General features: G+C 35.6%; 1 protein-coding gene across 1 annotated transcript in view; it reads left to right on the top strand.

The window, feature by feature from the left end:
* APOB (apolipoprotein B) overlaps positions 1 to 24,053 on the top strand; it is a 59,843-nt gene that overhangs the window by 14,429 nt on the left and 21,361 nt on the right. Inside the window, exons 8-23 of the mRNA XM_058179574.1 lie at positions 46 to 268; positions 1,365 to 1,592; positions 2,846 to 2,963; positions 3,064 to 3,210; positions 3,852 to 4,060; positions 5,262 to 5,502; positions 12,549 to 12,725; positions 13,477 to 13,671; positions 14,993 to 15,160; positions 16,733 to 16,944; positions 17,585 to 17,767; positions 18,640 to 18,761; positions 19,130 to 19,340; positions 21,512 to 21,687; positions 22,724 to 22,911; positions 23,370 to 23,509. Of these exons, the coding sequence (XP_058035557.1) occupies positions 46 to 268; positions 1,365 to 1,592; positions 2,846 to 2,963; positions 3,064 to 3,210; positions 3,852 to 4,060; positions 5,262 to 5,502; positions 12,549 to 12,725; positions 13,477 to 13,671; positions 14,993 to 15,160; positions 16,733 to 16,944; positions 17,585 to 17,767; positions 18,640 to 18,761; positions 19,130 to 19,340; positions 21,512 to 21,687; positions 22,724 to 22,911; positions 23,370 to 23,509 (2,938 nt within the window). The remainder of the gene's footprint in view (positions 1 to 45; positions 269 to 1,364; positions 1,593 to 2,845; positions 2,964 to 3,063; positions 3,211 to 3,851; positions 4,061 to 5,261; positions 5,503 to 12,548; positions 12,726 to 13,476; positions 13,672 to 14,992; positions 15,161 to 16,732; positions 16,945 to 17,584; positions 17,768 to 18,639; positions 18,762 to 19,129; positions 19,341 to 21,511; positions 21,688 to 22,723; positions 22,912 to 23,369; positions 23,510 to 24,053) is intronic.

The raw sequence follows: 24,053 nt of genomic DNA, 5'->3' as shown, positions 1-24,053 counted from the left end.
GTCATGGTATTATTTTGAAAGGTGCTTTTCTTCTTTTTTTCCCAGTTACTGGCCTGATAAAGAGAGAACTGTCTTTGGAGAATGTGGAGGCCAAACTTCTCAGGCATGGTGATACCGTTCTGAAAAGTCTTCAAGAATTAAAAAAACTGTCAGTCTCTCAGCAAAACCATAAAAGAGCCAACTTGTTCTACAGATTTGTTACTGGGCTGAGAAGCTTGCATAATAGCACACTTGGCCCAATGGTGCCAAAGTTGATGGAAACTTCCAGGTATTTCATCATCATTTGTTGACTTATTGTAATAGAACCCTGCAGTGGAAATAAATAGGCCACACAATGGATGTTTAGTCATATGCCTTGACTGTATGACTTGGCCATAATCAACATACACTGAGGCCAATGCTGGTGAATATAAGTCAGGGAGAATAGTGGACAAAGGTTTTATTAGCAGAACATAGAAGACTCAGTATTCCTAGTTGGATAATCTACTTATGTGATAAGATTTTATACTTCGCCCTATGTATTTTCATCTCTAGTTTAGAGAAAGCCCAATATCAAAGGGTATGTGGAAGACAGAAAATCATCCACTCCCACTTACTTGGTTATTATTTATTTAAATTGATTGGCTGCCCAATTCCATTGGACTCTGGAATATTGTTGATAGACAAAGTTTTTCTGGAATCAGCCCACATCTTGATTCTTTGAAAACATTTATGTTTCATCGGAAAACTGGATTTATTCAATTTATTGATTGATTATTGATTGAATGATTGAATATTGATTGAATAATTGCTCATTCATTTATTGAATGAGCCAAAATGTGTTGGCTAATCTTGTCAACCTACATAAAAAATGAATCTTTTTGCATCAAAATTAATCTACATTAATCTACAAAAACCATTTCAAAAAACATTTGCAAAGATGATTTCAAAGCAATTTTACATATATTATCTAGCATTAAACCTTATGGATTTTCTTCTATAAGACAAGTTATACCATTATATTATAGTCGTTTATTTTTGTGGAGTAGAGAATGGATGAAACATTTATGGACTTCTGAATTCTCTCAACAATGCTATGCTTTGGAATCAATTTATAGGGAAACTAGAACATGAAAAACTAGAAGGTTCAACATAACTATTGACTGATCATCACTCTAATTGGTTAATTTTTCAGAGATATTGGGAGCTACATGTTTTCATAGCTCATCTATACAGAAAAACAATTAAAATAAACTCTACAGCAAAAGTAGTGAAATATATCACTGACAAATCGGACTGTACATTGGCCAATGCAGCAGTACTGTGAATGTGCCTTTAAATCAATTCTGTAATTCCTCTGCTTCTTCTTCCTTTTTTTTTTATAGAGCCATCACAATCCAGGCCCTGATTCAGTGTGGAACCCCAGAATGCTTCGGAGCTATCCTTCAAATATTGAGGACTAGTGACATTGACCCTCTGGTGGCAGATGCAGTCACATTCAGCTTGGGGCTGCTACCTTCTCCGTGCACTAAAACAATACGGGAAATTCTAAATATGGCTGAGTATCATCCAAGCCGAGCTTCTTTCTATGCCTTGAGCCATTCAGTGAATAGGTATGTGACAACTTAGTATATTTTTGATAGGAAGAGATATTACTTAGGAATATAATTTAGCTAATGCAGCATTCACTAAAATTGTCATTAGGAGTGCAACTATTAAAAAAATTAATTGCTTAAATTAAGCTGCTATTAACATTTTAATTGACTGAAAAGGAGCATCTTATAAAAAAGTTCCCTCCTATTTTCACAGAGAGGAATACTGATTGTGAGAGGGTGATTAATTAGGGTAAACATACTATATGTGATGTCTTTGATGTCAATCTTATCAGTTCTACATTTGCATTTTGTGAAACAAAGAAATTAGATCTGGGCAGTGAGGAAGGGTAACATTAGCAACAGACGAGTTTTATTTACTTGTTTGTTTATACTTTTTAGTTATTCACAATAAGTTTATTTAAATATATTTTAGAAATAAACAATGCGAAGTTGGGATCACTCAGTATAGGCTAGCGGTTCATTATTCCCTTTGAGGACATGAACACTATTACACGAGCTTTCATTGTTATGACTTTCACATTATATGTTACCAGCAATGTGTGTAAAACTGGCATTGTATAGATTGCCTAGGAAATCTATAGAATGTGTGATGTTTTTAGACAAAGCATGAAAAGTCTCGGTTATTTTAATATGTGATTTATTTGCCCTGGGCATAACCCTAACCCTTTATTGAAAAGTTGTATATGAAAGTGAAAGAAGAAATGCAAAATACAGGGTGTTCTTACTGAGGAAAAAGAAAACAGGAGAAAAAGACCAATATTGGCCAACAAGGAAGGCTAGAATGGCATTTTACCTGGAGTATTTTATACTTTTGACAGTTTGCCTTTTTGCATTGCATAGAATGCCTAGGAAATGTGTGAACCATTAAGTGTTTTATACTTTGACATGCCACTTTTGGCATTCTTTAGATTTCTTACCCATTGTATAAAATGCCTAATTTCACACATGGATGGTAACATATACATTCTTTCTCCCCTCTCCCCAACGCACATCCTTTAAAAGAGACTAACATTGAACATCTGCCTTTTTATCACAGACAATATACTGTTATGCTAAATATTCTAATTGTGACAATATGTCCAGTCAGTTTGTAGCAGCTCATGATTAAAATTTGACAGAGCTACAGTAATGGGACACATGAAGTGGCTTTGCAAAGAAGATGAACTCTCAATTTACCAATTACCAATTTTACATATTAAATTATCTTCCAATTCTGAAAGCTATTTCAAGGTTTTCTTCCTATCTTTCAGATTCTACTTCCAGAAAAAAATAATTACACCAGAATTAACAGATGTTGCAAACTTTCTAACATCTTTGATCAGCAATGAATGTTCAGGGAATGAGGACCTCACCTACCTGACCTTGAGGGTAATTATTTGTAAAAGTACCAACTTTTAACATTGCCGATTAATATTCCTTGGTGGGGAGGGAAAAAAACTAAACTTGTATTTTCTGTTGCGGTCCACAGGCCATTGGGAATATGGGAAACATTTTGGAAAACATCAATCCCAATGTGAAACAATCCCTAAAACTATGTATTCGAAGTAATGTTGCATCCCTTGACATCCAGAAAGCAGCTATTCAGGCACTGAGAAAAATGGAACTAAATGATGAGGTAAAGCAAACTATTTTGTAACTTAATATGCTTTTCCAAATATTCTGTTTTTTTATGGGTATCGAACAAATCATACATCTAAAGATACAACAAATTTCACATACATTAGTTAAATTAATAAATAATAAATAAATTCGTTTCAAGGTATTGTTTTGATTAAAAGTGAAGTCATATGATTCTATTAATCATATTAATATCAAAAATGGACTTTAAACATTTTGATTTTTCATAAGAATGTAGCTTATGATTCCTTTATTTGTGTAATAGACATTTGGCAAATTAGATAATCAATAGCAATAGTATCTAGACTTATATACTGCTCCATAGTGCTGTATAGCACTCTGAGTGGTTTACAGAATCAGCATATTGGGCCAATAATATGGTTCTCATTTTTACTGGATAGAAGGTGAATCAACCATGAGTTGGTCAGGATCGAACTCCTGGTTGTGGGCAGAGTTAGCCTGCAATACCGCATTCCAACCTATTGCGCCACCACAGCTCTGGTGAACTCTAAATGTGAAGCACTAAATCCTAAATGTTTCCTACCATAGTAATTAAACCACCATAGCATAGCAAATCTAGCATAATTAAACTAATCACAGCTGCTTAGCAAAATACTACAATTTTTTCTTTTATTTCAGGATCGCGGAATGCTAATTAGAGTCTTCCAGGATGCCTCTTCCCCAGCTGATAAACGTTTAGCAGCTTATCTCCTGCTGATGAAACACTCTTCCAATGATTTTTCCAAAATCATTAAAATTGCTTTAAGGGACAAGAATGAACAAGTGAAAAATTTTGTAGTTTCCCACATTGCCAATATCTTAGATACTACTGATTTTTACAATGAACCGTAAGTCATTTTCAAACCTGCTGAAATTGTTTCATTGTCTATGTTTTAGTTGAAGCTATGCTTTTAATCTCAATGAATAATTTCATAAACTTCATAAACTGTTTCAACTTCTCCACTCATTGAATTCCAAAACAACTGGACCCAAAGATAGTTTCTTCCCCCATGCCATCACTCTGCTAAACACCTAACTCCCACAGCACTGTCTTATGCCTAAAGATATCTACCCATGTAGTAGACTATATTGCTATTATCCTTGTCATCTTTTCATCTTCTCATATTTCTCACCTCTCATATTTCCTGTTACCTTCTCCTAATGATATATTATGATTTACCAATTGTTGTTTGTATGTTATGATTTATGATCTATGACTTATCATTTTGTTGTTTGTATGTATGAGCTTATGCACTGGAGACAATTCCTTGTGTCTCCAATCCCACTTGGCCAATAAAGAATTCTGTTCTGTTCCATTCCGTTCCATTCCATTCCGTTCTGTTCTGTTCTGTTCTGTAATTCAAAGCCTGTTTCAATAAGTAGATGTTCTGTGAGGCCAAAATTAAATGGATTAACCTCAGCGCCTTTGTATGGGGGTTAAAGAGCACCTCTTACCAATTGAGGCATGTATCAAAGAGAACTGAACAAATCAAAAATGGACCTGCCCCTAAATAAAAAGATTTTCCAGAATTCTCTGTGCAATCTTGATGCTCTTGGAACTTTTTCTTGAAAAATGATGAAGGCAGAAGGAAAAGCTTAACCAAAGTTGTTTCCTTTGGGAAGTAGGCTATTAATCTGAACTGTGAGGCAAAATTGCCTTCTCCTATATTCACTTATCTAAGGTCTTTTTTTAAAAAAACAAAACCTGTCCTAGTTGAAGGTCACAAGAACTTTTAGGGAAAATTGTGTTTTAATGTCAAATGAAATATTTTGTTCTCTGGGGATTCTTAAAGCTCATGATTTCATTTAGAAAACTGTTTTAGAATTTTTGACCACTGTTTAATTGATAGGGCTGCAATTAAGTCGTAATTCAGAATTTGGTTATAGGGTCTCCCCTTCAGATCACTTTTTCTCTCCTCCCATCAGTGAAACTAATACACCAGCAATCTGGTTGCTAAAGAGATCCCTAGAATGATATAGTAAATTTACCTCAGCATTGTTAGGATATTTTTTAACTTTCTTTTGCTTATTTGGACATTCTGTAATCAGGCTCAGAACAAAAATTCAGGAGGCACTTAAAGGAAGCCAGATGCCAACAGTTAAAGACTTCCGAAGATTTTCACGAAATTATCAAGTTTCCAAGACGGTGACTGTCCCGTGGTCTGAGGATCCTTTCACAGCAAAATTGGAAGGAAATCTGCTGTTTGACTCAAGCAACTATATAGCTAAAGAAACCATGCTGAAAACAACATTGGAACTATTTGGACTGAAACCTCTGGATATATTTGAGGTACAACAGTTTTTAAATGCTTCTTCTTTCTTCCTGTTTATTTTTTTTCCCCTAACCCTTACTAATTTTTTTTTTTTTATTACTTTTTTTACAACAAACAAACAAAAAAAATACATTATTACACCCTTGTGCTATACATAAAAGGAAGATTTGGGTCTTCGGATATATCCTCATGATTGCCAAAATCCACGTTCTCGAGGTACAGGTACTGAAGCGTCCAATGTTCCAAGCGCAAAGTCCACAAATGGTTTCCAAGTCTTCCAGAAAATATCTTCTTTATACACACCACTTCTAATTTTAATATCACATGTCATTTTATCATTTAAAGCTAATTTCCACATTTCAGAATTCCACTCTTCTATTCTAAAAATCACATCTAGTTTCCAATATCTAGCTATTATAATTCTACCTATTATAATCATAATTCTAATCAATTCTTTTCATATTTTGTTAATTCTATTTCCTTAATTACCAACAATAATATAGTTCCCACTCTCAATGTTATTACTTTCCCCATCATTTCAAATATCATTCTCTCCAACTGTTGCCAAAACTTTTTAACCTTATCACAATCATACCACATATGTTCATGAGTCCCCAATTCCACCTCACATCTCCAACATTTTTACTAGTTTTTATCCATTTGTGACAATCTTACTGGAGTCAAATACCATTTCCAAACAACTTTATAATTGTGCTCTTTAATCCTTATAGATAAAGTTCTCATAATTCTACTCTTCCAATTCACATTCCAATCTGATTCTGGTATTTCAATATTAAGATCTTTTTCCCAATTTGTCCTCATCACTCTTTGTAATTTTTCATCAGAATTTATAATCTTATAAACCCTACTAACGAGTCCCTTTAGCCCAATTTCATCTTTCATAATCCGAGATACTAAATATTCAAATTCAGTTTCACATCTATTTATTGAATAATTTTCCTTTAGTTTTTTTGTCCATTTTCTATCTGTATTTTTCAAACCAACTTAACCCTAATTTTTCAATAATTTCTTTATTCCTCCTTTCATTTCCCATAACTTTTATCCAATCTCTAATAATTTCTATATTTTCCTCTTTAATCACTTCATTACGTTTTATATTATTTTTAATTGGCCAAATTCCAGTTGTCTCCCCCAAAAAGATTATATCCGGAATTAAAATTTTAACAAATTTGTTCCACATTTTTACTTAATCCCTTTAACCAATAACTTCTACTTACACATTTTAAATTTGCTTTATCTAAAACCACCTTGATCCAAATTTCTATATCCCTTAACTCTAAATCTCTCCAATAATTATCTTCACCTTTAAGTATTTTTACCACTATCCGGATACCATACGCACAGTAATAATTAAATAATTTGGGGATTCCTAATCCACCTTCCTTTTGATTTTGATACCACATTTTCTTCACTAATCTGGGTCTTTTGCCACCATTGCAAAATTTATCCAGTTTTTTCTGATATCCTTCAATATCTTTCTCTGTCAAATTTAGTGGTAGCATCTCGAATAAAAAGTTGAACTTGGGCAGCAACATCATCTTACACATTGCAATTCTACCAAACCAAGACAACTTTAAAATTTTATATTTATCTATCTTCTTCTCAATTTCGTTAATCACCACATCATAATTAAGTTTTTTCAATTCTTTAACCTTAAGTGAAAGCACTATACCCAAATATTTCAATGTGTTTTAATCCTTATCCCAAATTGCTCTTGCATATTCTCAGACTCATTACCATTACTATCCATCAATAATTCTGACTTTGACCAATTTACTTTCAATCCTGTCATTTCTTCAAATTCTATCAAATGCTTATATATCTTTTCAAATCTTTCTCTACATTTTCAAAATAATTAAAGTATCATCCATACAAATTTATCTTATACCCTTATATCCTTCTAATTCTTCATCTTTTCTATCATTTTGTCAATATTTCCATAGCCAATAAAAATAATGTTGGGGACAGGGACATCCTTGTCTCGTACCAGCTTCTAATTTTATCTCTTCAGTTAATATTCCATTCACCTTCACTCTTGCACTGCTCTTTTGGTATAATTTTGAAATAACATGTATAAACTTATTACCAAAGCCTAAAGCCTCCACAATTACTTTAATTGTTTCCCATTGTACAGAATCAAAAGCTTTAAAAATATCCAATGATACTATACCAATTTTATCACCATTATATTCAGCTACATCTATAATATTTAATACTCTTCTAACAATATCACTCATGTATCTACCCTTCACAAAGCCTACTTGATTATAACTTATATATCTATCTATAAATCTATTTAATCTATTACTTATAATAGCAGTAAATATCTTTGCATCCTGATTAATTAAAGAAATGGGCCGATAGGACTCAATCCTTTCTAAATCTTTATCTGGTTTAGGAATTAGGGATATCACCGTTCTATTCCATGACGAAGGTACTTCCCCACCATGTAATATTCCATTAAATAATTTTTGCAATCTTGGTATTATTAATTCTTTAAATTCTTTATAAAACTCAATAGGTAATCCATCCTCACCTGGAGCTTTCCCTAATTTTAATTTTTGTATTATTCCATTAATCTCATCTTGTGTTATATCTTCTTCCATCAATTCCTTATATGTTTGATCAATTTTCACCACATACTTTTCTAAATAGCTTTGCAATTTTCCCCGATTAATTGGTTTCTTTGAATATAGTTTCTGAAAAAAATTTCTAACCACTTCACATTTCTCTAATTTTATAACATCTTATACCTCTATCATCTATCAAAACTCCAATTTCTCTCTTCTCTCTTTTATCTTTCGCCATCTTTGCCAATAATTTAGAATTTCTATTACTAAATTCAAAAATTCCTATTTAAAATCTCAAATTTCTTTTTACTAACTCTGTATCTTCTTCTATCATTTTATTTCTTAACATATTAAGCTCCTGAAGAATTTTTTTCTTTAGTAAGCAAAATTGATTTTCCAATTCTTTAATCTGATTTTATCTCTTTCCATTTTAATTTTATAATTTTTATATTTCCTACTTGATAATTTAATACTCTCCTCTAAACACCGCTTTCATCGCATCCCAAACAATTTCAAATTTAACCTCCCGTTATCATTTAATCTCCAACTTTCCTCCAGTTTTTAAGTATCCATTTTTATCCTTTTCATTTTATACAATTTCTCGTCATATCTCCAATAGCTTCTTTTTTTCTCAAAATTAAAATCTAAGTCCACCATAACTTCTGCATGATCAGAATCTTTAAAAATTCCCACATCTACCTTATCCACATTATTCAACAAATCTTTAGAAAGAAAAATATAATCAATTCTAGAATATGTATTATATATCTTAGAAAAAAGTGTATACTCTCTCAATTCCTTTAACCTCTCTCCACATCAACCACGCCATTTCGAAGCATCCACATATTTAAAATCCCCATTTTATTTGCTCCTCCACAGCGGGTGGGATTAGTACTATCTATTTTATCTCTGATTAAATTAAAATCCCCAGCCACAATTACTTTCCCTACACTTTCATTCTCCAAAATTTTGTTATTTTTCAAGAAATTCTCTTTGTTTTCATTCGGTAAATATAAATTAACAAGTGTCACTTTTTCCTCATTAAGATTTCCAACAATTATTACATATCTTCCATCTTCATCCAAAATTACCTTATGTTTTCAAAGTACACCCTATCTGATATCAGTGTTGCAACTCCTCTAGCTTTTGAAGTTCCAAATGCTTTTCATATATTTGCATACCTTTTATATACATTCTATTTGAATCTTCAGATTTCTGATGGGTTTCTTGTAAAAATAAAATGTCTGGTAAATCCTTTTAATCTTAAGCTCCAATCTTCTTCTTTTAATCTGATTCCTGTACCCTTCACATTCCATGACATTATTTTTATAACTCCCATTTAAAATATAAATTTTTAATCCTATCCCGCATCTTCCTTTCTGTGCCCACCACCCGACATTAAACTACCATATTTAACATATAAACAACAATAAGAAAACAGAAAAAACAAAACAAAACAAACAATAAAGTACAAACAATCTTCTTCCCCACATCCTCATCGATTTCGCCTCTATAAAGAGAATGGGGAGAGGGACGTGCCAATGCCCGGCCACTTCTTTCGGGCTGTCTATTTAAATTCATCACTCAAAAAAAGATAACGATGACCCGCATTCAGCTTCATATTTTCCAAGACTCTTATCTGCTTCTTCTCTTACTGTATCCTCACGACTCTTCTTCTGTTCAACCAACACAGGTGATATTTCTTTCCTCTTTAACCCTTTGAGTCTTGCCTCCAATAGCCCCTTTTTCTTCTTCTGGGATTGATGTTTCCGTATGTTCCACCCATCTGAAGCATTTGATCTTTTATCTCCATTAAATCCTCCATCTCAATCAGTCCAAGCTCCGTAAATATAATAATGCATCTATATCTGGGGTGATTGTACGCATCCTTCCTTTATAAAAAATTTCAATTGTTGTGGTGGCCTCAATTGTATTTAATTCCATTATCCTCAAAACTTTTGTGATTGGTTTTAAAAAATCTCCATGCCCTTTCTTCTCTTGATATATCCGGGAAGACTTGAATAGTCTTCCTTTAAACTTCAAAGCATCTCCCAACTCTCTCACCTTGGCCATAACTTCCAACTTATCACCAAGATTTGCGAACCTGACAAGCACATTCCTGTTAGAACCATTTTGCCTTCTATATCCAATTCTAAAACGCTTGCCAGGTCTGCTATTGTGAACGTAAGTTGCGTATCCAAATCATTAATCCATTTCAAAACCCGCTGTTTCAATTTATCCTCCTTTTCTTCTGAGATTCCTCTGATAACTAAATTATATTTCCTCATCTCTTCTTCCAAAAGACAGATTCTCTTATCTTGCTGCTCATTTTATAAAATATTTTACCAATTTGCCGATCTACTTTTACTTCATGCACATGCATCTGCTCCATTTCATCTTTAATCATTATCATTTCCTCTTTTGTTTTGCAAAGTTTTCATTCATCTCTTGCTTTAAATTCTGCATTTCAGATGTCAGTTTCAATGTCAAATTATCTATACGCCTGATAGTCCTGCTATTTTTTCCCCAATTTTATTTAAAGCTGCAGCAAGTTGCTGCGTTTCTGAAAGTTGTTGAGTCATTTTGAAAAAAACCAAAAAATTTCCCAAACTAGGATTCCAAACCAATTTTACAGAGGGTCTTAGTGAAGATCAAAGGACGACTGTCTTTTAATTGAAGCGAAGCGGCTTATTTGCACTGTTATCTCTCAAGTTCAAGGATTCTCCACAAAGAAACACAAAACTTCACAGCTAACATTAATCAGCGCCATTTTTCCTCCACGGCAGCAAAGCAAAAGGAAGACAAACCAACTTAAACGAAGCAAAATCCTTTTTTTTTTTTGTAATATAAACAAGCTATTAATTTGCTCTCCAGAGAAAAAATAAAGAAAAATTAGCTCAGTAAAATCCTCTTACTACCAAACAATCCAATAAAAATCAGTTTCTCTTCTCTTCAATTAAATTCTTCTTGGCTGAACTTCCGAAGGCTCAAAAAAAAAATCTTCTCATTATCAAATTCAGTCCTTCACTTAGCCTCAGCAATAGAAAAAATTTTTAACACAGAACAGGATAGTTAATTTTGGAAAACAAAACACAGCAATTTATTCCAACTTACTTATCTTGTCTGCCGGCTCGGTCAATCCACGCTGTAGAAACTCCTTAATTCAAGCCGTTTCAGATGACCTACCAGTTTTAAATTCAATCTGCTGGGCTGTTAACACTTTCAGTTCATGATTTATTACTCCACAAAGAAACACAAAACTTCACAGCTAACATTAATCAGCGCCATTTTTCCTCCACGACAGCAAAGCAGATAAATTCTTCTTGGCTGAACTTCCGGAAGGCTCAAAAAAAAAAAAATCTTCTCATTATCAAATTCAGTCCTTCACTTAGCCTCAGCAGTAAAATAAAAATTTTTTAACACAGAACAAGATAGTTAATTTTGAAAAAACAGAACACAGTAATTTATTCCAACTTATCCTGTCTGCCGGCTCGGTCAATCCACGCTGTAGAAACTCCTTAATTCAAGCCGTTTCAAATGACCTACCAGTTTTAAATTCAATCTGCTGGGCTGTTAACACTTTCAGTTCATGATTTATTAACTTTCGTCCATAACAGTGCATTCCAAACGGCATAAATTCTCATAAATCTTCATTAATAAGCCCTGTGAAGTGAAGGAAAGGTCCTTACCCCACCACGGTCATGGCCACGCCCCCCTAACCCTTACTAATATTGTTATCAAAGTATTGTGTTATTTGCCATTTTATTTAAATACTGTGTTGGAACCAAAAGCTCTCAAAACAGAATATAGTTTTAAAAGTCAACCCTATTATGACCGTGCTAGCATCTTGATATCAAAGGACGAAGTCTGTATGCAGTGATGACCAAACACACCAGAGAGTCATTCATTTTATATTTGAAATTCCAAAAAAGTTGAAGTCGTCCTCTTTATTTACATTGCAACCCAATAATTAAACATCTGGAATTAAATCACTCTGAAATCAAGACACTTAGAATTTTAGTTACCATCACTCACAAATCTACAGTAATATAATTAACCTCTTCTTCCCCAAATGCGTAATTCATTTGTCTGAAACAACTTAATCTTAAACACTGGAAGTCAATGAAGATTTATAAATAAGGTAAATAAAACAAACCAAAAGAAAGTAACAATTTAAAAAATCTAACAAGTAAACTATTCCAAGCTAGCCAAAGATTTTTGTTGTTATAACAACTTGACTACATCTCTTTCCTGAACAAGAAATTAAAAAATCCTTGCCTGGACTGAATTTAATTTGGGGCCATTAAAGCTCTAAAATTTGTATTTCCCTATGGAAAGAACAATCTATCTTCCACAAGATTTTCTACACTGATATTTTGGCCAAGAAACAGAACTATAGAACTGCCACTGAATGTTTAGACAAGTTAACCCAGGCTTTCCGAGTGAAATGACTTTCATTTTCATTTGACCAGATTGGTCTGGATGGGAAAAACTTAGAGCCTACTGTTGAAGCTATGTTTGGGCCAGGAGGGTTTTTCCCTGACGCTGCTACCAAAGCTTTGTACTGGATTGATGGCAAAGTACCAGAACAGTTTTCTCAAGCCCTTTTTGATTATTTTGGATATTCCAAAGATGTCACACAGCAGGAGGTATGTGTTTTCTTGGTGTTTTACTGTTAAGTTTTACAAATAAATTAGAACCTCTATAGAGTATTTGGTCAACTTTAGTAGAATGCTGAAATAACTGAACTACTATTAGGCTCAAATGCTAACACACTTACTGTAGGTTTCTCAGTATTATCTTTAAGTAGATAAATTTAGGATTAGGTATGGCTTCATATCTAATTCAGCTTATTTAATGCTGAGTTTGTATTTCCAAAGGAGTTTGCAGGTTTTTCTGCAACACTGAAATAGCACTAATAGTTCCACTGGGCATCATTTGGAATTGTCCTACTGTAAGGTGATTCATTGAATGTCTAATCAAATGAGTCTTTTAATAATATGGACAATTTTCATATTCTAATATTTCTTTTCCTATGTGTTGTCAAATCAAAAGGTCAGCATAAAGCAGAACTCGAGATGATAAGATTTATCCTAGTAGCTGAGGTTCCTTAAAAAAGATTAAAGTGTTCTGTTTTTGATCTGTCCCCATATTCTTTTACCCTTTTATAGCAAGGATTTACCAGCAAATTTTACAAGCTGTATTTATTTCAAAGTATTTTTTAAAATAAAACTTCGAGAAATTCTGCAGATTAATAGTTGAAGCTGAAGCTTTTTCTATATGAAGATTATGTAAAATTTATTGAAAATGTGGTTTGTAATCAAAGCTGGTTTAAATTCTTTCTTCAAATGAGATCAGAAATTTCATAGTGGGATTTCCCCTTCTTCTTGTTTTTCTTAGGATATTATGAAAGGACTCATGCTTAATTTTGAGAAACTGCTTAAAGAAATCTCCAGCAAGCAGCAAACACCAGATGTCAAAGCTTACTTCAGAGTCTTCCAAGAAGAATTGGGCTACTTGAAACTCAGTGATATTAACTTGCTGGGAAAAGTGATTCTGAAAAGCTTTAAAACCTTGCAGAATATACCTCAGAAAGTAAGTCTTCAAATACTAAATAGTGTATTCTATGTTCCTTTTTTATTTCCTATTCATTAATCAGTCTAATTAACCACTAACCAGTTAAGTTTGCAACCTCTGTGCCCATTTAACCATGAAAAAGACACATAGAATTCAATGAGAAGTCCTTCTGAGTTGTGTACAAAATTATTCAGAGGCCAAAAAAATAAAATAAAAGCAGCTTTTATTCTGGAATTATTTCTTTTTTTAAAAAAAAATATTTTATCTCTTATAATTCCATAGAAGCTGGCTAAGAGGAGATGGTATGCAAGCCGATTAAAAACGTGGAAACTGGATTGCTCAAAATGAGCAAGCAAGACAGCTTTTGTTTTTTAGGATGTCGTCTTTCACTGTGTTGAAATCTGACAATCAGACTAGATAAGATGCCACTTATACTGTTCCAATTTGTGGGATGTCTTTTTTTAAAAGTGAAAAACAGATCAGGGAATATGATTTGGATACCGAACTCTGAAATGAGAAGGGATTTTATGCTTTTTGCTTTCTATTGAGGACTATGTGAACTGAATAGGAAGTTTTTATTGGAACCCAAATGATAATTTTTCTTCCAGTGCAAATTGAAGGCAGATGGAAAGCGATCTGGATTGGAATTATAACAGGAACAAAAGATTAATGTTCCTTGATGCTCCCATTGGAGCCCTAATCCAGATTAGCACATTCCTTCTATATAGTTGATTTTTTTTTAAAAAAAAGACATTCATTTTGGCCAATTTCATATTCTGCCTTTTTTTGTTGTTGTGTGGCATAGTTATAAAAACCATTCATATCAGGAGATGGTTACTCTGCAAGGGATGGTGTCCATAAAGTTTTAACAGTTGCAAGGTCATATAGGGATCTTCATTTCCAGCCTCCCAAACTCGGAGCCATGTTATTGGGAGTGTTAATAGATGGTATCTGGAAATACTCAGGCTCCCTACTTCTGCTGTACACTTCTGTTCAATACAGAAATCGATGCATGTTCTCCCTGCCCCCAGTAAACAAATCCCACCCAATATTAAGGTACAACATTTTTTAAAGGAAACCCAGCAGAGGGAAGCAAACTTCCTCTAATAACACCTATTGGTTTTCATTTGGACACACATTACACTCCTGAGATAGATTTGAACAAGGCTTAATATAACTAACTAGTCCATCAATTGTTTTTGTTATTTTCCAGGTAAATCACATACTTCCCAGAATCTTCCTTGAATCTTTATTCAGTTTTCAAAACCTGAAGCTAGAAAAACTCCCTAGGAAGGATGCAAATGTTAACACAATTGTTTTTCTATGTGCTTGCCTGCAGATTGTCCAGGCCATTTCCCAGGGGGCTGAGAATGATCTCATGATTCATTACATCTTCATGGACAATGAATTTGAGCTGCCTACAAGTGCAGGACTGCAGCTACAAGTAGCTTTGTCTGGAATAGCCACCCCTGGAGCAAAGGTTGGAATGAAAATTTCACAGAGGAATGTGAGTTTTATTTTCACGCTAATTTTGAAGTTTCTTCAATAACCTACAATGCCATAGATCAGGGGTGTCCAAACTACGGCCCGCGGGCCAACTGCGGCCCGCGGGTCAGTTTTTATTGGCCCGCAGCAAATTCTGAAAGTATAATAGAATACGGCCCTTTTCGGCCGCCTCCCGGTGCTTGCCCGGTGGTTCGCTGCGAGGCTCGCAGCTCCTCCCCATGGGCGGGGAATAATGAAGGGAGGGGGCGGAGGAGGCGGCGAGCGGGAAAGAGGCTGCTGGTCTTGCCCGACCCCAGCAGTTCTACCCTCGCCTTCCTCGGGCCGCCTGGCGAGGCTCCTCGCGCCTCCACCCCTTGGGCAGGGAATAATGAAGGGAGTTTCAAGTTCATACCAAATACAAAACAAAAGCCAAGATCAGGGGTGTCCAAACTTGGTCTCTTTAAGACTTGTGGACTTCAATTCCCAGAGTTCCTCAGCCACACCCCAAAATAAGCCACGCCCACAGAACTGGTACGAAAAAAATTAGCCCCCCCCCCCCAGTTCAATGGTGTGGCCCGGGCCTTTGCTTATTTTTCTGTATTTGGCCCTCACTAAAAAAACTTTGGACACCCCTGCCATAGATGAAATGATGAAACTGGTGAACTACGGTAGTGCAAACAAGAGCCACAATTTCAGGGGTGGCTATCATTACATTTTGCAATGCTGCCCTTAGGGTTATAGGGGCATGCGATCTACCTAAAATCAAGAGGAGCTCTTGGTGTAGGATTTCATTAATGGCCTATCTATATTTCCCCTATACTGGAAGTAAGGCTGTATCATGAGAAGCAGAATCATGATGATCATGTAGGAAGGTACATAGTTCTTGTTCTTTAGGTGAGTTTAAGTACATTACAAGCTATTTTTCAGTGGAGTCCATCTAGGAAGTCCATATTCAGAGAACCACTTCTATGTGGGGGAGTGGGAAAAACCTATTCAAATTCAGTGATATATAGCTTAGGCCCAGGTTATTTCAGAAAACATTTTTCTTGTATGAGCCTCATAATTTACCAAAATTGTCAGGTAAGTATCATCTTTGGATATCACCACTTCATCTGGTGGTGATATGAAACCTGGTCTCCTCAGTTATTATTCTTAGATTGCACAAAACACATTTTATTAGTGATCTATTTTCTATAGAAGCCTACGAGAGAACCTTACAGGCCTAACTTTATGCTTGGATTTTAATCATAGCTGATCTGAGGGGTTTTTTTTTAAGAAAAGGTGTATATAGAAACGAAGTAAATAAATACTTCATTGTGTGATAAATAAAGTGCTGAAGACAGCACTGTCTTTGAAATGGGCTTATTTCAAGCTGAAATGTTTTTCATGTATGTAAATCAGACTTTTGGATAAATGCAAATACCAATATTTAGTAAATGCACTTCAAGATCTGAAATATATTGCCTGTCATCCTGGTGAGGATTACTATCAGTGAGTAAACTATCAAAATCAGAAACTAATTCTGGTTTGCAACATCATGACAAATATTTGGGAAAGATTAAACAAATATTTGTATCTTATATGTATCTTCTAGATCCAAGCAGATTTGGTTGTCAAACCATCAATGGCAGTTGAGTTCATAACTCATTTAGGAGTGAATATCCCCGAGTTTGCTAGAAACGGTATACAGATGAACACCAATATATACCACGAATCTGGAATTGAAACTAATGTTGCATTGAAAGCTGGACACCTTAAATTCACCTTTCCTGCACCAAAGGCCCCAATCAAGCTTTTCAGCGTCAGGTATCGTAACAACCTCTGTGAACAACTTTTCTTTTTTGGTTGCTGATTTTTATTCCTGCATAAAACATTAATCTGTAGTACAGGTTTTGTACAGAGATGTGCTATTGACTAGGTGGCTCAGTGACTAAGACCCTGAGCTTGTCGATCAGAAAGTTCGGGAGTTCGAATCCCTAGTACAGGTCTCCTGCATGAGCAGGGGGTTGGACTAGATGACCTCCAAGGTCCCTTCCAACTCTGTTACTGTTCTGCAATAATTTTTTCAGTCTTCTGTTATAAAAAAAAGTAGTTCCTGGGTACAATTAGGATATGTCAATCTAGTCATTGTCTTTCTCACATTCGGAAATGAACTTAATCTGTGAATTGTTATAAAGTTGCAGTTTTCTATCTTCCAAAGAATAATTTTAAGCAGTCTGATTACCTCGGGCTCGGTCTGTCAGTTTAGAGTTTTTGTTTTCTAGTCTTCCTTAGAAAGACATACAAACTCAAAGACGATATTTGAATGTAAATTAACTTTCCGAGAGCAAGATTAAAGATTTGCACAACATATTTTAAGTTATGGTCATCTACTCTTCATTTTAATTGCTAATTGGTTGAGTCTGTAGAAAGAGAAAAGACCGTCGATTTCCTTTTCCTTTTACAGCAATGTCTTGCATTTGGTCACCCCAACCCGAACTGAAGTCATCCCTCCATTGATTGAGAATAGAGTGACACGAAACTCTTGCTCACCTTTTTTTACTGGCCTTAAATTCTGTACCAGAATAGAATATTCCAACGCTAGCTCTACAGATGCAGCACCTTACTATCCACTGACGGGAGAAACCCGGTAAGATAACCCATTGATCTTTCTCTGAATGAATCATCCACTCCTCTTTGGTTCTTTGATATTTCAGGACAAACCCTTCACCAAGAATAGAAAGCTTGTCGGACTGTATAAAACATGCATACGTTCAGATAATAGTTACTTTTTTCCCTCCTGGTATTAACGGGAAATGGGTCTTTGTGAGGTGTTCTACTTTCGTCGCACTAGTGTGCTGCTTTATTGGCTCAGAAAATTAAGCCCCTCTTCACCATCCTGAAAGCCAGGAATCTGTAATCTTGTAATGAATTCTTCGAGATGTTGAATTATTTGTCCATCATAATTTATTTATTTTTTTTACATTTCCATGGTATAACCTCAGGACAGACAATCCTGATACCAAATATTTTATATTCTGTTCTGTATCTTTATATTTTATGGTACCGCTCTGTGCTGCAAACATCTCTAGAGTTGTTTTAATGTGATAATTTGGATGGATAACTAATAGCAATTGATGCTGTATTTCCTTATCCCAAAAGAGTCAGCATTGTAGAACTTTGCCTTTAATCATTATGTATATACGCTCCACATGCAAAACCACATGCGTGTGAAGTTGAGAATGTATTATTAGAATGGCAACTAAAATACAATGCAGGAACGGAGAAGGTGAGGAGGGAAACGGGAATATACCACATACCATAATTATTGATAGATCAAAGTGAACACAATATTCTTAAATTTTCAAAATCTTAATAGCTTTCACTTGATGTCTATTAGATCAGAGGTCCCCAGCCTACGGGTGTGAGGGTTATGGTAATTCTTTTCTATCTTGGCTGTTATTCCATTTAAATATTCACGGTTCACAATGAGATATTGTCTTCTCACTTTAACATATTTAGGTTTGAAATTGAACTACAACCAACAGGAAAAGTAAAGGAGTACATCACAAGTGCTAATTATGAACTAAACAAAGAGGGCAAAGACTTGGTAGACACTTTAAAATTCATTGCTCAAGCCAAAGGTAAGAAGCTGTGCAATTTGTTGTATAGTAATGGACCATCTTTCAAAGATTTGCTTAATAATAAATCTCTTTTCTGACCAAAAACTAGTACAAAATCACTAGTTTCCTGCCCACAGATCTTGGAAGGTTAGGATGCAGAAAATTTTAGCAATTTTAATGAAATCAACACAAATCCAACATCTAACAACAATGATATGCTGAGGGAAAGCAAATGATATGCTGAGGGAAAGCAAATGATATGCTGAGGGAAAGCAAAGATTTTAAGTATTTAATATTTGAACTGAAAGACATTTTGAACTGCATTGATGTTGACCATTTACTTTAACGGACCACACTTGTAATAAATCAATTATCATTGTGTGTTTCAGGTGTAAAAGAAAGTGAAGCCAAAATCATCTTTACATTCAATCGAGGCAAAAAAATCTTTACCAGTGACTTCCAGGCCCCTGGTTTCAACATCAATTTTGGCACCAATCTTAAAATTATCGATTCCTCCAATCAAGAAAAGAAAGCAGTTGCCTTTATCTTAGACATAATCAACAAGAAAAGTCCTGAAATTACCATCACAGGAAGCCTAAGGTAATGATACTTTCCCCCTTCCGAATTCTTACAGATATACCAAGGCTGATAGCATGCAAATAGGCCTTAATTTCTTAACTCATGTTGTAAAAATCCTGTTGACTGCATACAGGGGTGGGGAAAGAATCCCTATGAGCAATTCCACTTGGCAAACTCTCCAATAAATTTCAAGTGATTTGGAGTTGGTTGTACAGTGGTCTTAACTTGTGTGACTAGGCAGCGCTTCCTTCAATTGATTCAGAACAGAATGTCAGTATCATCGATCAGTGTGCTATCTCCCAAACTATGGCAGCAAAAATCCTATCATCCACATTCCACACAGAAAAGGGGAAAATAACTTTGCTCTAACTCCCAATCTTTATTTCCAATACTTTTCTTCTCGATTGTGCTGATCATTTTTGAAAGAGTTACAAAATGAGGCTAAAACTGACTAACAATGGGGGATTTGAGGCAGTGGTGGGATTAAAAATTTTTTACTACTGATTCTGTGGCATGGCTTGATGGGCATAGCATGGTTTGGTGGGCATGGCAGGGGAAGGATACTGTAAAATCTCCATTCCCTCCCCACTCCAGGGGAAGGTTACTGCAAAATCCTCATTTCTTCCAGATCAGCTGGGACTCAGGAGGCAGAGAATAGATGGGGGTGGGGCCAGTCAGAGGCGGTATTTACCGATTCTCCAAACTACTCAAAATTTCCACTACCGGTTCTCCAGAACTGGTCAGAATCTGCTGAATACTACCTCTGATTTGAGGCATATAAATTCCCACCGAAAACTATGATGATATCATATGAATTGGTAGTTTTTACAGCAAGGAGTTTTCCCTAGCAACTGCATCCATGTTTGCAGATAACAGAAACACTCTATGTAAAGCAGTGAGTAGCAGAGAAAAAAGGTTGAGGCCAGAGGAAGGAAAGAGTGTGCAAATTTAAATGCAAACTAATAAATGCAAGAAGCATCGACTTCAGTAACAGAGTTGTTAATGCCTGGAATGCACTACCAGACTCTGTGGTCTCATCCCAAAATCCCCAAAACTTTAACCTAAGACTGTCTACTGTTGACCTCATCCCATTCCTAAGAGGTCTGTAAGGGACGTGCATAAGAGCACCAGCGTGCCTACCGTCCCTGTCCTAATGTTCCCTTTAATTCTATTCATTTTATGTATTCGTACTCAACAAAATAAATAAATAAATTAAATAAATAAATTAAATAAATAAATAAATAAATAAATAATAAAAATAAATTAGAGCATGCTATTTATATAAGGACCAAAAATCGAACAGGGACATCTTTTTTTTACAAGGATTGTGAAAATGGCTTGAAACTTAATTCTGTAGAAGGCTTAAAGTAGGGTTTATCATTGAAGTTGCTTATGGAAGCTACCGAGAAGCTCAGATAGGGGAAGCAGAGTATAGCAAATAGGAAACAAATGTAAATTGAAGTGCTCTGCAGTCAAACTGGGGAAAAAATTATTTTATTGCTGAAGAGACACCAACATGAATTATAGCATTACTTTGCTTGTGTCAAACTAGCATAAATGGGTCGTATATGAAAGAGCCCTGTCAGACTGTATGATGGTGGTATTATAATTTTGCTTTTGTGAAAATAATTTGCAGTGTTGTCTGAATACTTTTTCTAATGTACTGCTAGCATTGCCATTCCCAGAATAATTCTGGGCTTCAGAAAACATTGCCTCTGTTGATTTTGGTATGGAAAAGTCTGAGACTCCTACACATTAATCCTGTTCTCCAGTTTTGCATTCTGACATTAGCTTTTAACATACAATCACACTGTTTAAAACCTAGTATAATGATTGTTGTAGCTTATACCCTGACAGAACTGGTAATCATTTACATCAGTAAACTCTGGAATATCTGAGATTACAGTGGATATGTTCATCACCCACTTCCCTAGCCATTTTGAAATTAAAGCATCAATGGTAGCATAAATACTTGCCTATTGTTGCCGGGGGTGTGTGAAGGTTATTGTTTTTACTATTTTTGTATTGGGCTTATTTTTATTGTTTGTAAGTCACCTAGAGTCCCTGAAAGTAAGTGAGCAGCCACTTGAGATAGATATAGAGAGATAGAGAGATAGACATGTATGTATACATACAGTATGTATAGTTATATATAATGACTGTATTTCTTTTTTATGATTTGCTTCTACCAGCTCTGCTGCTGGGAGAGAAACATCTTTGGAAGCGGCAATCTCTATTCCCCGCCTACAGACTCAAGCTAAAACAGATATATCCCTCCATCAGTCAAGTAATGCAGTAATATTCCAGATTGACTCCTCAGCTACCTCATATGGCTCATCGGTTTCAGAGAGGATTGTCTTAAGATATGGTAGGTTTCTTTCACGAAATGAAATATTTTCATCAACAAACAGCAACAACAAAAACCTCAGCCTTCTGATTTTGTGTATGTAGGACAACACTTTTCCAATCACACCCCAATTTTGTCCAGCCCCTTCAGGGGACTGCCTACTGGAGCTCAAATCTTTGTAGTGGCATACATTAAGAGATTAACAGAGTTGGAAGGGACCTTGTAAGTCATTTAGTCCAACCCCGTGCCCAAGCAGGAAACCCTATACCATTTCTGACAAATGGCAGTCCAATCTCTTCTTGAAAGCCTCCAGTGATGAAGCTCAAACAACTTCTGAAGGTAAGTTGTTCTATTGATTGATTGTTCTCATTGTCAGAAAATTTCTCCTTGCTTCTAGGTTGAATCTCTCCTTGGTCAGCTTCCATCCATTATTCCTTGCCTGGCCTTCAGGTTCCTGGGAAAATAGCTTGAACCCCTTCTCTCTATGGCAGCCCCTCAAATATTGGAACATGCTATCATGTCTCCCCGGTCCTTCTCTTCACTAGACTAGCCATATCGAGTACTTAAAACTGTTCATCATATGTTTTAGCTTCCAGTCCCCTATAGAGAGGGCATTCAAGCCTGAAGGGTACAATTTGTCATTAAATCAAAATATGTATATCACACAACTCTAGCCCAGGAGTTGAATAGTTTTGACCATGGGGGATTCATTATCCAGTTCAGTTGCCTTGTGTATATGGACTTTTAACTGCTCTGTTAAGATAGAACGTTGCCTGCAGTATACCATTGTGGAGGTAGTCTACATTTCATAACTCCAAAATATGGAACACTTCACAAATGTGTGTGTCATGGAATTGAGTTATTTGGAAACAGACCTTTGCATGATAAAATGTGATCTCTAGCATGGTTCTCTGTGTTCCTCTCTGTGTCTTTTCAACATATAAGCTCTACCTCACCTCATCAGACTAATTATCGGTATGGAAACTGGTAAGAGTTTTTCCTTTCAATTTCATAATCCAGGAAATAATATGGGGGGGTCTTTCGTTCTGGGTTTCAGATACAGAAAAAGTGGAGATTCAATGGAACTCAGGCACTAGCGCTGCTTTGAAGAGAATATCTGCCAATCTGCCTGGAGATCTGAAAGGTTATTCAAAGGCTCTGCAGAAAAAGGCAAATGGATTTCTGGATCACAAAGTAGCTAATACTGACATGACACTCCGGCACATCATTTCACATTTTATTGTGGTAAGTAGATGTGTCTGTCGTAGTTGCCATTTGTTAAAGTATCTGGTACAGTTGATAATTTCAGATTATTTGAATGTTCTAGCTGTAGGAGGTGTCAGTATCTTCCAGGGAAGGCCAAGGTCCAATTGTAACCAAGCGCAATTTTGACAATGGAAATATTAGAGATCAGGAAGCCAGGGACCCTAGAGTGTGGAGATGATGCAGTGGCTTCCTCTCCATGAAAATTGTAACTTGAGTTGTTGCAGCACCTGGGACAAGAGACTCTCGTGTAGGTTCTTCTCTCATATTTCAGCAGTGCAGAAAGCAAACGTGGTGTGCATCAGTTTGCACACAACTGGAGAATGTCACATGAGCCCATATCCTCGCTGTTTTTAGCATTTTATCCCTGGTTTGAACTGTTTGAATTGTTCCTAAATGTAAGATGCTTGCATTGTGATAATTTACTATGATTTTTTCAGGCAACCAATACTTGGCTGCAAAAGACATCCAAAGATATTCCATATGCCCAGAATTTACAGGACAAATTAAGTAAACTTCAAGAACTTGACTTTCAAATCATAGATGTAATCACCATTCCTGAAGAGCTTTTCTTTAAAAGGTAAAGCAAAATATGTTTGCTTGTTTTTTGGTCTGGTGCTGGCAAACCTCATGGGAATTTCCAAGTTAGCTTTCCCCTACTTCAGGGGTGTCAAACTCACGGCGTCACGGCAGCATCATGTGATGTATCATGACTTTTTTCCCCTTCGCTAAACCGGGCATGGGCATGGTCAGTGTATGATGCATCCGGCCCACAGACTGCGAGTTTGACAGGCCTGCCCTATTTGAAGGCAATCAGTACTATTGACTTCAACTCCCCCAAATCTGCACCCTTTAATGAGAATTCTGGAGACTGAAGTCCACATATCGGGAAAGCATTGAAATTGATGTGAATAGAATAGAATAAAACAGAGTAGAGTAGAGTGGAGTGGAGTGGACTGGACTGGACTGGAATGGAATGGAATGGAATGGAATGGAATGGAATGGAATGGAATGGAATGGAATGGAATGGAATTCTTTATTGGCCAAGTGTGATTGGACACAAGGAATTTGTCTTGGTGCATATGCTCTCAGTGTACATAAAGAAAAAAATAAAATATATTCGT

This window comes from Ahaetulla prasina, chromosome 1 (genome assembly GCF_028640845.1).
Source record: "Ahaetulla prasina isolate Xishuangbanna chromosome 1, ASM2864084v1, whole genome shotgun sequence".
In the NCBI taxonomy this organism is placed as follows: Eukaryota; Metazoa; Chordata; class Lepidosauria; order Squamata; family Colubridae; genus Ahaetulla; species Ahaetulla prasina.
This window is presented reverse-complemented; position numbering and strand designations above follow the sequence as displayed.